General features: G+C 44.5%; 1 protein-coding gene across 1 annotated transcript in view; it reads right to left on the bottom strand.

Annotated features, from left to right (window-relative positions):
- Nucleotides 1-611: 611 nt before the first annotated feature.
- LOC132473650 (calcium-activated potassium channel subunit alpha-1a-like) overlaps nucleotides 612-14340 on the bottom strand; it is a 106327-nt gene continuing 92598 nt past the window's right edge. Inside the window, exons 25-30 of the mRNA XM_060073859.1 lie at nucleotides 13795-13925; nucleotides 11223-11417; nucleotides 10668-10786; nucleotides 10040-10267; nucleotides 8167-8195; nucleotides 612-5746 (exon numbers count right to left, since the gene is read on the bottom strand). Of these exons, the coding sequence (XP_059929842.1) occupies nucleotides 5595-5746; nucleotides 8167-8195; nucleotides 10040-10267; nucleotides 10668-10786; nucleotides 11223-11417; nucleotides 13795-13925 (854 nt within the window). The 3' untranslated portion in view covers nucleotides 612-5594. The remainder of the gene's footprint in view (nucleotides 5747-8166; nucleotides 8196-10039; nucleotides 10268-10667; nucleotides 10787-11222; nucleotides 11418-13794; nucleotides 13926-14340) is intronic.

Genomic DNA, 14340 nt, shown 5'->3' with positions numbered 1-14340 from the left:
ATACATCTCATAGTTCATGTCGTCTATGTTTTGCTACTCCTAAACAAGCTAGTTAAAGCTAACCAGCTATTATCCTTTCCATTCCCTGTGTGAAATATTGCACTGCAGACAGGGAATGCTGTTAGAAATATATTCCCTCCACTCAACCCGAATCCACCTAGTTGATTGACAGCCTGACAGCCAGTATGTGATGGAGCAGCTAATAGCATGTCAGTAAAAGTAAATCAAGACTTAAAGCCTTGTGGTGCCTGACTCCGGGAGGAGGGTGGGGAAAAGTAGACGGGGGTGGTGACGGGACTCAACACCGAAAGGAGTAGGTCATCCCCCTTCACAGGCTAGGGATTGGAGAGACACAATCGACGTTTATCTCTATAGGCCACCCTCCCCCGATGAGAGTCAAGGTCACTTGTATAATCTGTCACAACTCGCGGTTGTCATATAGCAGTGTTTTGTCAGCAGTCACTGCATGTTAGTTGTGATTGTGATGGCATTTCATAAATGTCCGAACGTAAGGCCGGCCTGCCCTTTGCCGACATGTTAACCGTTTATAGACAGTTGAAAAATAGGAGAGTAATCATAAAAAACAGTTGTTCTTAGGTTCACTGCGATGCTGGAATGAAATATGAGGAGATTTATTTTTTTTAGAACACAAATACATCCATTTTAATTTGAGAAAATACAAAAAGAAACCATGTACAGTATATGTACAAACTTTTTGTACAAGACAGTATATTTATCTTCAGATTATATTTGACAGAGTCAGGTAGATCAACTCAGCACCATCAAATTATCCAGTTATCATTATATCTTCAACAAATCCCAAACTAAGTAGACTATGAAAAAAAAACTCAGTTTCCTGCATTAATGATGTGCCAACATATCGATATGTGATTCATGAGAGCAGGGAGTTGAATTCTTCCTGAACGGAAATCTGCCAAAATAATAAAAAAAAAACACCAAAAGAAATCGGCAAGTTTCATTTTTTCCTCAAAAAAAAGCAACATAAAAATTGCAAAATGCAATTTAAATGGGTTAAGACTTAAATCCAACCCCCTCGACCCCCAGTTTCATAAATTCTATTATATATATAGTACAATTCCCAGCAAATAAGTTATTATATCCATCATTTACAGCAGGAAAATAGCTTGACAAAAAAGAATGCAGCATACTGTAGTAGCATAGCAACACATCATGTGTAGTAGACTCCATTTTGTGACGTGGACACAGAAAACATGTCATGGGCCCAGTTGATCCGCGTTGACCACGTGCGTCCTTCAGTCATTCGTAGTTTCGACACACTAAACCTCACTTCAATACCACGCCTTGCACTGTCAATGTACAACAGTGTCCCTCACAGAACAGGGACAATAGGATATTCTCCTCACAGCTTGTGGGGTGGGGGGTGGGGGGGACATACAGATAGGTCTATCTGCGGTTCCACCCGAGCCGCTTCAAATGCCACTTTTCGCAATAGTGGGGCTTACAGAAAATGGGACCTCCTGTAGAGTCGTAGCTCTGCACTGCCTGGCACTGTACTGGCATGGAGGCATGGATGGCTTGGATGTTCCCCATGCCAGTATGACGCCATTCTAACCTGGATAAAAACTCAACCGGGACTCTCCTCGGTCTCTTACTACTAGCGAATGACTGAAGTGACGCCTCGGGACGCGAAAACAGAAACTTCTCATGGCACTTCAAAAGACACTCCAAAACGTTTGTTTAGAGGCATACGTATAGATATATAGTCAAGGACAAAGACGTACACATAAAGGAAGAAAGACCGCGGTTGTACATGTGTTCACATACCATGGAGGGAGGGGGGACTGCGGCATTGATAATACTTTTCCCACCCGTGTGAGCTTCAAATTGAGGGGTACGTTGTTTAGCGATCGAGCGTAACGAGATGAGAAATTGTGAGATATTGGACTAGCGTGTAATGGTCGCGCTGGATGGTTTAAATTACATTTTTTTCTTTTTCTTAAAACACGATGTTTCGGTTACCTGTACATTGGTGAAAAAGTAAGAAAAACCTGTAAACATATCAGTTGTGATAGTTTTCTGTTCTTTTTTTACAATGTGTGGGTAATATGAAGAGACGCACGATGACAACAGCCGAAAACATGGAATGTGTACCCTGCAGTAAAAAGTTTTTTTTTCTTTTACATAAGAACACAACAAAATTAAGGGTGTTCTCTGTCTTTTTAAGCATTGCTGAAAATAAATTCAAACCTGGCATTTTTATAAACCGTCCCATGCTTTCGTTTCATTCTCCTTTTCTATACCAAAGTCCTGTAAAAGGAAGGTTCAAATTGGGCTTTTTATACCTGTCAATTCTATGTATTCGAGCCATTGCAATGATATCAAATATTCATTTTTACTTATTGTTTTAGGCTAGCAAGTTATGCTATGGACAAACCCAATTATACATACATTTTATTCACATGTTTGTTTGTTTTTCTTCTATTTCTCTAAAGAAATCTATTTGCTACAAAATGTGACGATGATGTAATTACAGTTCAAGAGTTCACTTCAGGACAATGTGTTAAAGTTGCACCACACCCAATAGACGGACATTAAAGCTCAGATCGTTTAGTTAGAGAAAAAAATGCGGTCTATAAAATGGGTTGAACTTACACAACATAGTTATTATCACAACATTATGTTTTAACGTAATTTTTTTTTAACCTCATTCTAAAAATGCTGCCTTTTATTTTCTTTTACAAGCTATGAAGTAAAATATCTTGGCTAAGGGATCGCCGTTGTCAAATGCTTACTGCCTCCCTGTCACTTTTACTGCCTTTTCTTTTTCTGTGTGTTTATCCACTCACACGCTCACACACAAAAGCTCACACACCTCCAATGCTCTCCAGCCTGACTGTGACCTAATTTAGGTCAATTTCAGATTCAATTTTTCAGACTTCCCATTTACATGGTCGTACCTGTTAGTTTTTAAGAAGACTCACTTGCAATATCCCCTTTCCCCTTCTCACTCTTGGATAAATCTTGTGATTTACCACGTCTTAGTAAAACGTTCATTCGCACGCATTCTTTCAAGTCTTAGGTACGCCACACTGAATGCTCACAATGATTATCAATCTGTTGAAGCAAAAGATATTTAGCTAGATCATCACACCATTGTGTTTCTACAAGCAGTAAGCAGACATGTTAGGCTGTTGGGTGAGGAACAGTGATCGTAATCTGGATTTTGTCAAAACTCAACAAAAAACCTGTAGTACTTACTTTGTTAGTTTTAGCATGTTACCAAGCAGATATTAATATCTTTTTTAACACAATGCTCTGATGCGCCGTCGAAATGAATGATGCCGTTGGAATCATTCGTTATTTTTCTTAAGCGCTTCTTTTTTAAAACTATGTATAAAAATAAGTACAAAATGACTATGCTCATGGATACAAAATAATCATGTCTATACGTTCTTTTTATAAATCCATTTGTAGTGAAGGTTACTAGTTCAGTAGCTCCAAGCCGAGGCCCCCCCGTCACGCCTCCTTTGCCCTACCCCTTCACCGCGATCACAGTGGAAATATGGATCTGACGAAGCCTTGCCATGTGCAACAAAGACACCAGCCTCTCATGCCACAACGGCAGTACGCGGAACACACACACACAACTCCAACTCTAAGCTCTCATTCGGAAGCCTCCACTTTTTTTTTTCTCCCCAACTATGATTGAGCTGTTCGTATGTTAAGGTCGTGAATGCAGCAGGTTTGGGTTTTAGTGGCGAATGACATCTGGGTTGGCAACAGAGAACATCCAAGCTCTTTATTGCCTCTGTGCCAACCCTATGCCAGGCAGTGACTCTGATCAGAGGAGGGCCCATTAAAAAGCCCACTTTTATGCAATATGTGGCATTTTTACGACTCGCCGTTCGATTTTAAGAACAGACAAAAACATTCAGAGGATGTACAACTCTTCTGTTTTCCTGTTTAACGCCCCTGTTTCTGCTGTCAATGGAGGAGGCATGTTGATGCCCAAACTGGGCTGAACAGCTGCTTCTGACCATAACATAGCTCAATCCTAGTTGGGAGTAGTGTTTTCTTTTGTGGTGCGGATTATGCAACACATTGCGGTTGTCAATCTACTAGCGCATTTGGATGGGTTAGAGGCTTGTTTCTTTTTGCCGTGGCTGCCACATTAGACCCTCGATCCAGCATGCGGTTCCCTCAAAGCCACACCTGCTCACACAGGCGGACAAGGGGAAAGGTGAGACAGCACTAGCCAGCGAAGAAGGGAAAAACGTGTTTTGTGACACTCAAACACGCACACACACACACACACACCCCGCACATTAACACACAGATGGCATGTACAAATGCCGGAAACATTGCTGAACCCATGAAGGGACACAGCTAGGTAAGAGTATGTGCCGTGCCTCTCATGTATTTTAGTTCAAGTTGATCAACTGCACTTATCGCTTTACAACAGCCGAGCTCTGGCACATGTCATGCGACACAGCGCTGGATGAGCCACAGCTAGCATGACGGCTAGCATAACGGCTAGCATGACGCTCCCAGGACAAGAGGGGATGGTGGTGGGGAGGGAGACGAGGAGTGGATGGGGGGTTGCGTTCTTCTTGCAGACAACACATTCCCAACAAACACTTTGCATTCAATTACATGAATTCCTGAACACGAATATGTATTTTTTTGCTCAGCGGGGCTGAAAGGACGCTAGCAGGTGACGTAGCGTAGCGTCCAATGCGGCGCCACCACCTCCCGCCAACACCATCACCACTGCCCCACTAACACCAACAAACAAAGCCGTTTGTGAGCTGCCTCTTCATCTATCCAAGCCAATCATTTCTTCACTTGACACTCTTCTGTTGATGTTATTTCCAAAGCTGGAGGGGTTGGTGGAGGGAAAGGGGGAGGTGGTGGTGGTAGTTGGGGTTGGTGGTCTGGTCAGATGAATTTTCATAATTTCTTTGGAGCAACTTAAAACCAAGGCGGACATAAGAGAAGCGAGACAGCGAGGAACCCCTCCGTTTGAAGAAGACTCGTTCTGGGATGGTGTTGGGTGGTGTTGGGGGGTGGTGGGGTATCTTCGGGTGATGGTGGTATGAGCAACCTACTGCCGCAGCCCCGACTCCTCCTCCCCCTCTGAAGAGCGGGGGGGTCCGGCAACACAAAGGAGGTGAACTATTGCAAAGAATTTCAGGAAGTACTCTTTTTTTTTTTGTTTGTTTCTTCTTCTCTCTCCTCAAAATTATTCCAAAAAAAGTGCTAGGGGGGGTGGAGGGGCTGTACAATCCTTCTTTCTGATTGTCGATATGTACATGTCTATGAACACATTAATAAATAAAAACAAATGTCAGAGAGTGTGAAAAGTTACATTAAAGGTAATACACATAGAAGGTCCCTTCGACGTGTGTGTGTTCCTCTTCCAAAATCTACTTCTGGAAGGTGAGTAAGGAGGCCTGTCATCCATCGCAAACAATATCATCATCATCGTCATCATCGTCGTCACTGTCACCTTCGTCCTATCATTCCTTCATTCGTCAGTTCGTCTCCTGCAATCTCGGAAAAAGATTCTCTGGATTTTTTTCTCCCCAAGTCTTCAAAGAACCTGGTGTGCTTCAGCATTCGTCTTCAACTTCTCTGATTGGTGGAATCAGACTACTAGTGGATTTGTATTGGTTGACTTGGTTAGCCATGTGGGTGTTCATGGGCTTTATCTGAATGTTCCGTTGGTAGGCGTTGTCTGGTTCATCTGTAAACCATTTCTTTTCTGCGGAGGACAAGGCAGCACATGAAGGAGGAAAAGAAGAAGAAAAACAAGAGTTAGCGGAGCTTGAGTTAGCTTTGAATGTTTAACTTGAGCCATAGTGCTTAAGTGCTTTGCTCAGCGGGATTCTCAGACTCCTAACTGTTCTGCACCCTAGGTTTGGTTTAAATGGTAAAGTCAGTACTAAATCATGTAGGGTAAGACGTTATGTAATGTAAATGTACTGAAAAAACACAATTCTTTTGACAATCATCACTGTTGATCTGACTGATCTTTGCCCAGTTGAAGTTCTGTATGGTAGCCTACAATATTTTCAATGTGAGAATTTTCAACACAGAGTCTTGAGGTAGTAGTGTAGTAGTATTAGTGTATCCTAAAAACATAATAATTCAGGTTCAGAATCCAAGAACATATAGAATTGATTTTTTGTTGACGTATTCACATAAAGGGGAATTCTTATTAATTTATGCTCTTCAGTTTATCCCAAAAGCAAATAAAATACTCACTGAATTGACCATTTATGTAATTGAGTATTTATTTTTAATCATTTACAATTATGTTTTTGCTAATATTAAAGTAAGAATTGGAAAATACTATTGTAATTCCTTGCCTTTTGTGCGTGCCACAACTTCATTATAAGAATGCTGATATAGCATTAAAATCAATGGTATTTGTCCTTGATACACACACACACACACACACACACACACACACACACACACACACACACACACACACACACACACACACACACACACACACACACACACACACACACACACACACACACACACACACACACACACACACACACACACACACACACACAAGTTATCAAGTCGTAACATAGGCAAAGTTCTGCAAAGTGCTAGGCTGCTTCACTTTGTCTGTGGCCAAAAGCAAATGCAAAGTGCAGGGCACCTTTCGACTTTTCTGCTGTTAGTAAACTAGTTCCTAGCAGCTGGTAGGAATTACTAATGCTCCTCCACATGCCCTTCCCTTACGGGGTGATATCTAATTCTAACGTGTAATAAAGTGTGGAGGGTTGGTCTGTGAATCTGAATGTGCATGTGATTTTGTATGTGTGTCTGTGTGTGTGATTCTGTGCAGACGCATCTGTGTGGGTGTGTGTGTGTGTGTGTGAGTGTGTGCGCGTGGGTACTACCAAAACTGAATTTGTAAATGAACTAAGCAAGCATGCGTGTGTGCAAGAGTGCATGAGTGTGTAGGTCTGCACGCCCTGTATGTGTGCGTCTGCGCAGGCGCGCGTGTGTGTGTGTTCGCGCAGGGCATGCAGACTTGCGCGGGGCAGCCTCATTTGTGTGTATGGCGTGTGTCAGCAGGCTGAGGGCCGCGGGCCGACGCACAGCACCAGGGCCATTTGATGTGGGGAGCCCGGCCCCCGGCTGAGGCGAGGGAGTCTGCCACGCCGCCGTCTGGCAGCCGATACGCTCAGGTGGCCTCAAACCGGCATATCAGGCGCGCAGAAATGACATGCAGTGTACCTCTCAGACTCCTATCCCCCGTCTTTCATTTACACTTTCAATTCGCCACGCCTTCCCACTCCCCCACTTTCCCCCCACCAGCGAGGAGAGAGATGGTTTTGCGTGTTTGACGCTCTTAAAGTTCTGGGCGATTTCGCGAGCCCAACTTTGGCCGCAGCCCCAGCAACGCCTGTGACGATACAGCCCCGAGCGATGTGTCTGAGTGGGAAACGCGTGACCGCTTGCACACCGTTGCGTGTGTGTGTGTGTGAGGTCTTGTGACGTGGGATCGTTTTGAAGTGTTTTTTTCGTTCCCGGTGGTGACGATAAGAGTGATAAGGCCCTGTAGCGCTGATCGTGTGAGACATGAGGACATCAAATACCATGTAATCTGATAGCATACAATAGGAAAAACATATACTGTGCCAGTGATTTTCGCATAGCATACATTAATAAGAAAGGATATGTGCAAACACACAGACCTCTCACACAATGCAAAAAAACATCTCCAGTGGAAATAACTTAAAGATAAAAAATGGGTGAATTTTTTTTATAAGTGAATATTAATTAAAGAAATTAGGGTCTTGGGGAGGAGGGTGAAATTGCAGTAAACTTCATCTAGAAAACTCAACGATTAATTAAATATAAAAAAAAGCACAAACAAGTGTGGTCAACCACATGCAGAGTGGAGATGGTCGTGGGTAATAACAACAGCACACACTTTTGCTTTTTTTTGTTGATAAAAAAGCAAAATAAAAAATAAATCGAAATGAGGCGTGGTTTAACAGTGCATCTTAAACAACAAAAGAAATGATAAATCAAACCAAAAAAATAAATCAATCCCTCCCGTCATAACGATCTCCGTGGGGGACATAGTTATGAAGCGGGAGCCCTTGGCAGCGGTTGCTAAGTCATGCGGAATGGTTAACTTTGGCGTACCTTGGCCCATTCTACTCATCCTTGTTGCACTTCAGAGGGAGAGGTAAGTAATCTAACGTGAGTAAGTTGTATTAAGTCTTTACAAGGCATAATACACACAGGCGCATGCTATAGGGCTACATGCTGCAGTGAAGGACACTGCCTCGGTCATAGCCCTACATCCTGTGTGTGACCTTATGTCTTTCCACAAACAAAGTATTTCCAAATATATATTTATATTGGTGTATTTTAAAAAGGTGAGTACAGCTGTAACAAATCTGCATGCTTTTAAAATAGAATTGTGTTGATATCTTATTTTATCTTAATCCTTAAAAATAGAAAATAAGTAAGAGTTCAATTCTAAATCATTATTTATGCTGGCTGGTCATCAAGTGAGAAGCATGTTGCATGCATATTTCACCAAAACTATCTATTATTATCAAAAAATATATCTTCATTTCAGGATAAGGAGTTGATAATTAATCAATCACCTGAACACAGACTTCTATCAACATGCACATGCACTGAAGCAGAACATATGCACTGGGAATGACATAACGCTAACACCACTAAATAATGGGGGAAATGGTGTTCGAACTACTCATAATGTACGCGTGGTCAACAGGGCATCTTAACAAACGTAAGCAATGTCTGGTAGCGTACACACGACATCTTGATTATACAACTAACACTAAACAAGTGATGACACAGCGCATCCATGATCAAGTACCTAATCGATATCGTGTTCTTGATCATGATTGCTAAGATAAACAAATATCAAAGCACAATACTTACAATGAACAGTGATTTGCTACTTTGATTCTATCGGAGTAGAACTTAAAATATCTAAATATAGGGTCTTACACAACAGAAAGCGATGTCTATTTATCATGTGTGTTTCTAGGGAATGTGAATAGATTGAGAACAAACTAAACCGTATTTCAATTCAACCGGTTTTAATGGCTGTCTAAGAGCTATCTAGTGGCAGGCTGTGAAAAGATGGGCTTTGGTTTAACTTAAGTATCAAAGAGGGAGTTAGGTCTTTAAGAGCGAGTTAACAAGTGTTATAAGACTATAAATGTGCCTCCTCATTCAGGCAGTTTATTGATCCGAAATGCCTGTTCAAATGGTTGCTGTGATGCAAGAATGGGGTCCACATGCAAATGATTATGGCAAAAAAACAACCCACAAACATGACAAGGTCACTGAGCACAAATCACACAGGAAAAACACATACGCACAGTACCACATGTCAACACGTCGTTCTAAGCATCCTTCTGACAAACACACACACACACACACACATACACACGCACGAGACAAACACATGCATACGCACTGACACAAGCCAAATCAAACTGAGAGAGAGAACCATCAGTCTGATCGCGTAAACATGACATCTTGATAAAAATGAATACTAACTAACGCTATTACAATGCGAGGTAACATACTTTACAATAACGGTCAGTCACAACTAATTTATACGCCTTTAGTTAATAATGAACTTATCATCAACAAAACACAAGTATACAATTATAGATAATTAACGAGTGCTACGGATAGATCAGCCGACCAGCCTACCCATTGGACTGTACCAACTGGTGGGCTGATCTATCCATCATACATCTGGTTTGACACTACCACGTGTGATGTCACTGGAGGGTCGTTTCGGACATTGCTTGTAATGGCTAATCAGCATTGCTGTCTGGCTCTTTGACATAGAGCCAGACAGCTCTATGTCTGGCTCTATGTTTTGTTCATGAATAGTTCATCATTCACTAAAGGCTTAGAAATGGCTTAAGAGATGACTGAACCTTATCAAGTGTTATAAAGTTGTATCCAACGCTATCAATGCTTACGACGCTAATAACACAAATAGAAAATGTTTACGCACTTCTGTTTGTCCCGCGCCTCCCGACTCTTGCTGCTCCGGTTCTGTCGACTGCTGGGGTTGGGGATGGAGTGGACGGAAGAGCTCTTTTTGCTGGAAGAATGGGAGGAATGGGAGGAGTGGGAGAGGCTGGCCCGGGACTGGCCCGCATTGTGGTCGAACTGCATGAGGCAGAAGATCAGGTCGGTGGGCACCAGCTCAAAGTCGTACGGCGGGTTGGTGATCACGTACCTGGGCAACACACAGGGTCAGGGAGTTGAGTCGGACACCTTGATGATACAGCTATTTGTCATGCAGACACAGTGTGATTTAGCCTTTATGTCATTAAGAAGTAGCTAGGGATGGGGCATTGTGCTAAGGGATGCCTATAGATAAATTATGTAAATTGGGAATCAAACCCAGTACCTTTTGGCTGGGTGTCAAATACAAAAACCACAAAACTATCCATTCCTCGATTTATTTATCCTAAAGTTTGCCGTATTTTTTTTTTCCTCTTAGTCTATTTGTGATTGTTTTCCTGGTTCACTGTTAACTAAGTTGTAAGGTGACTTAATGGTTACCACAGGTGCGCTATGAATGAAAGTTAAACAAATGTCAACCCTGGAAAATAATGTCCATTGGGACACTGTACCGTTTCGTGCAACCGCTTGGTGAAGTCATATGAGCGTCCCTTAATCTGTAGATCCCAAAGCACAGCATGTTGTACGTCTTCAACGCTTTACAGAACAGGTCACCGTAGCAACCACCATCCTGGGGAAGACACACAGAACAACAACAAGATAGCATCAGTGGCAGAATGGGTAGCTTGACGTCGTTGGACAATTAAAATGTGAATATTTAACATCTAGAAAATTTAAGTTTCAAGTTTCAAGTCAAACGTGAGCAAAAAACAACATGAACCAAACTAAGAATTAATCTTATCGAAACATTAAGCTCACGAGAAAAGTAATCATTACAATTCATAAGTGGTTGGACGAGAGTTGGAGCGCAATTATTCAGATCAGAACCAAATCAAACTTAAGTGAGGGAACCAACGAAACATGACCTTGAAACACAAAAAGGAAGGCTTATGATTCCAATATCAAAGATTAGATAACAACGCTAAAGATGCTACCAATGATATCTAATCCAAGACCAGTGGAGGCCTCCAGACACACAGTGGGGTCATAGTGTCCTCATCTCTTACCCCCAGGTCGGCGAAGGGCCCGTCGTAGAGGGCCAGCTGGGCCACGCGACAGCGGTCGCGGTTGGCCAGGGTCTGCGGGGTGCTGTAGCCCCCCTGTAGGGCGTTCTCCTCCGCCAGCAGGGCCTCCAGCTCAGGGGTGGCCCCGCCCGTCACCAGGGTACGGATCAACGTCAGGATGTTGTCGTTGAAGTACGTCTGAGGGAGGGGAGGGAGGGGTGAGGGAGGGAGAGGGAGGGATGTAGAGGAAGGAGGAAGGGGGCAAGGAGAGTAGGGAAGGACAGAAGGATAGGGAGGGGTGGAATGGGTTGGAGAGAGGGAGGGAGGGAAGGTGGGAGGGAGGGAGAGAGGGTGGGAGGGAGGGAGGGAGGGAGGGAGGATGGGAGGGAGAGAGGGAGGAAGGGAGGGATGGGGGAAGGAGGGAGGGAGAGAGGGAAGGTGGGAGGGAGGGAGGAAAGGAGGGAGGGAGTGAGGGAGGGAGTAGTCAATGTCATCAGAGTCCCAAATTCAGATGGGCAGATGTGGAAAAATGCTACGATTGGTTTCTTCCTATCTAATCTGCGACTGTTTGAATTGTGTCTAACCCGTATCTCACGATTGGCAGGCTACAGGAGGAGACATTTAAAGACATTCCAGGCGCAATACTTTTCCAAGGTTATTTCCTTATCACATCGCAACGTCTCAATTCATCGTCGGTGATAACCTTCCCACAACAGCGGCCCTCTGCTGCTGATAATTCACAGAAAAAAGTGAGCCACCCAACGGTGTGATATTCCAGTATTAATACCAAAAAACAGAAAAACAAGTGAACAAGTGGCCCAATAAACCCCACCATTTCTATTCTCTTTGAACCAGCGATCCGCCAGCCGTCTGAGCGTGTCAGACCACCCCCTCACCCCCCTCACCCCCCTCAAGCGCCCATCAGGGGCTGTTTTTTTTCTTTTCTTCATGTGTCTCTTTGTGGAGACAGGCCATGTCACTCAATGCAGGCCAGCCTCAGAGTAGACCAGCTCCTCTCTCTGTCTCTCACTCTCTCTCTCTCCCTTCTCCATCCCTTCTCCACCCCCCCCCCCCCCCCCCCCCCCCCCCCCCCCCCCCCCCCCCCCCCCCCCCCCCCCCCGCCGCCCTCTCCCGGGCCCCGGGGCCCCCTCTGACAGCCCTGCGGAGCCCTGATGATGGATGAGCACTGTCCATTAGCGGCCCTCACCTCTGACCAGCGGCAGACTAGCCAGCTGACGCCTGCTGCTCCGCGGAGCCGGCCTCTCTACACACCACCCCTGCTAACCCCTCTCACTTGCCAAGAGAGAGAGACACACGCACGGGGGAATAAAGCCATCATCACCGCCTCGACCACCACTACCCCCAACAGCAGCAGCAGTAGCAGCAGCAGCAGAACCCCCACTACCACTCCCCAAAGGGGAAGCACGCGATTGGTCAGGTCGGCAGAGCGAATGAGAGCGGTGAATGAAAGCAGAGCAAAAGGCAGGTGTGTTTTTATTTTTTTTATATTCTCGTTTTCTTTTTCCTATTCTTTTTTTTTTTTTCTTTTTACTACAGAGATGACGGAAGGTGACGGGAGATGAAAAGGCTTCTCTTTGCCCCGGTGATGGCCCTGCTTGTATCGTATCCGCAATTAAAACCCCAACCTTAGTGCTTAGCTTGTTAAAGGACCTAATAAGGCCCCTTGAAAGTGGAATTCATGACACTTAAAATGAGGAGCGCTGGCGGGAGTTTGTGCTTTGATGTGGCGGCGGGCTCCGTCGCCGGTGGAAGGGGCTGATCAACGTGGCGTTTCATTTAAACACCTCCGAGAGACCAGGAGCCATGTGTCTAATGATCTGACTCGCTGTGTGAACTCCTTCCCTGCCCCCTTTTTTTACTGGAGCTGTGGAAACACACGCGCACATCAAGAGCTGGATGGCTGTTGGCGTCACGAGCTGTTAAAAAAGGTTGATATGTCGGAGGGGGGAAGTGGCTTTAAAGTGCACATGTCGTCTATCTCTGAGGGGGCATGTTGCTGAATAAAAAGATTATACTTTAAATACGCTCTGGAGTGAGTTCAATTCTCGGGCTCCGTCGATTGCTTTCATAGGATATTAAGTATGGATGCCTGGTACTTTTGACCTAAATAATAAATACAATCAAAATGGGCCCTTCTTGATACACATGGGCAAAACGGGCCCATGTGTGTTCATATTTGTATTTATATATACAGGATCTTTGAGTTGTACGAAATAAAATACTGTTCATTAGTATAACAGTAATGACTTCTACTGCTCCTTCAACTACTACTTCTACAACTATGAATGTATAATATTAGCAGATAGTTAATGGAATAATACAATTTCACAAGGTTTCTGCCTTAATTCATTGGGGGTTAATTGGTTTAGGGGTGTCGCTGTGTGGTAGCTGTGATAAAGGACTCGATGCATAGACGTTATCGGGGGTCTGGGGGCGGGTCCGGGGGTCGTTCAGAGGCGTCAATCGGGGGGGTACACAACGCAGAGTGATGGGTGCCAGGGGGATGGGGGGGTGGGGGGGGGGGGGGGGGGGGGGGGGGCGGGGGGCTACTCACTGCGCTCATGAGGGAGTCGAGCACGCTGACGGCGAAGGCGGTGCCGCAGGCGAAGGGCTGCGTGAGGTACAGCTCCGTGTCGGGGTCGTCGTCGTCGTCTTGGTCCAGGAACTGAACGTTGGAGTCGTTCACTGGCACACAGGAAGGGGGACGAGGTAAGTTACACACACATAGAGGGAGACCCCCCGCGCAGAACGCAGAACGCAGCGCACACACACAAACACACACACACACACACACACACACACACACACACACACACACACCGGGGAGGAAAACCGGCACTCCATGAAACCGGCGTTTCATTGGTTGATCGTCGATCATCAGAAGGATGATTCGAAGCTTAAAGAGATGCACATTCACATTTAATCTAAAAAAGACTATATTATGCATAAAGATATATACATATATAGTATCACATTCAATCTGATATCTTTTCTGTCGAAAAGAGTAATGATCCGGATAGTGATTTTTCAATGCTAAACTTCGACAGTAAATCATGATGCAAAGTGCATTAGATGAGTGTGAATAAAACTACTGATATCC

The sequence above is a fragment of the Gadus macrocephalus genome, chromosome 15 (genome assembly GCF_031168955.1).
Source record: "Gadus macrocephalus chromosome 15, ASM3116895v1".
Classification (NCBI taxonomy): domain Eukaryota; kingdom Metazoa; phylum Chordata; class Actinopteri; order Gadiformes; family Gadidae; genus Gadus; species Gadus macrocephalus.
Note: the sequence above shows the minus strand (reverse complement) of the source record. Positions and strands in the feature narration are given on the sequence as shown.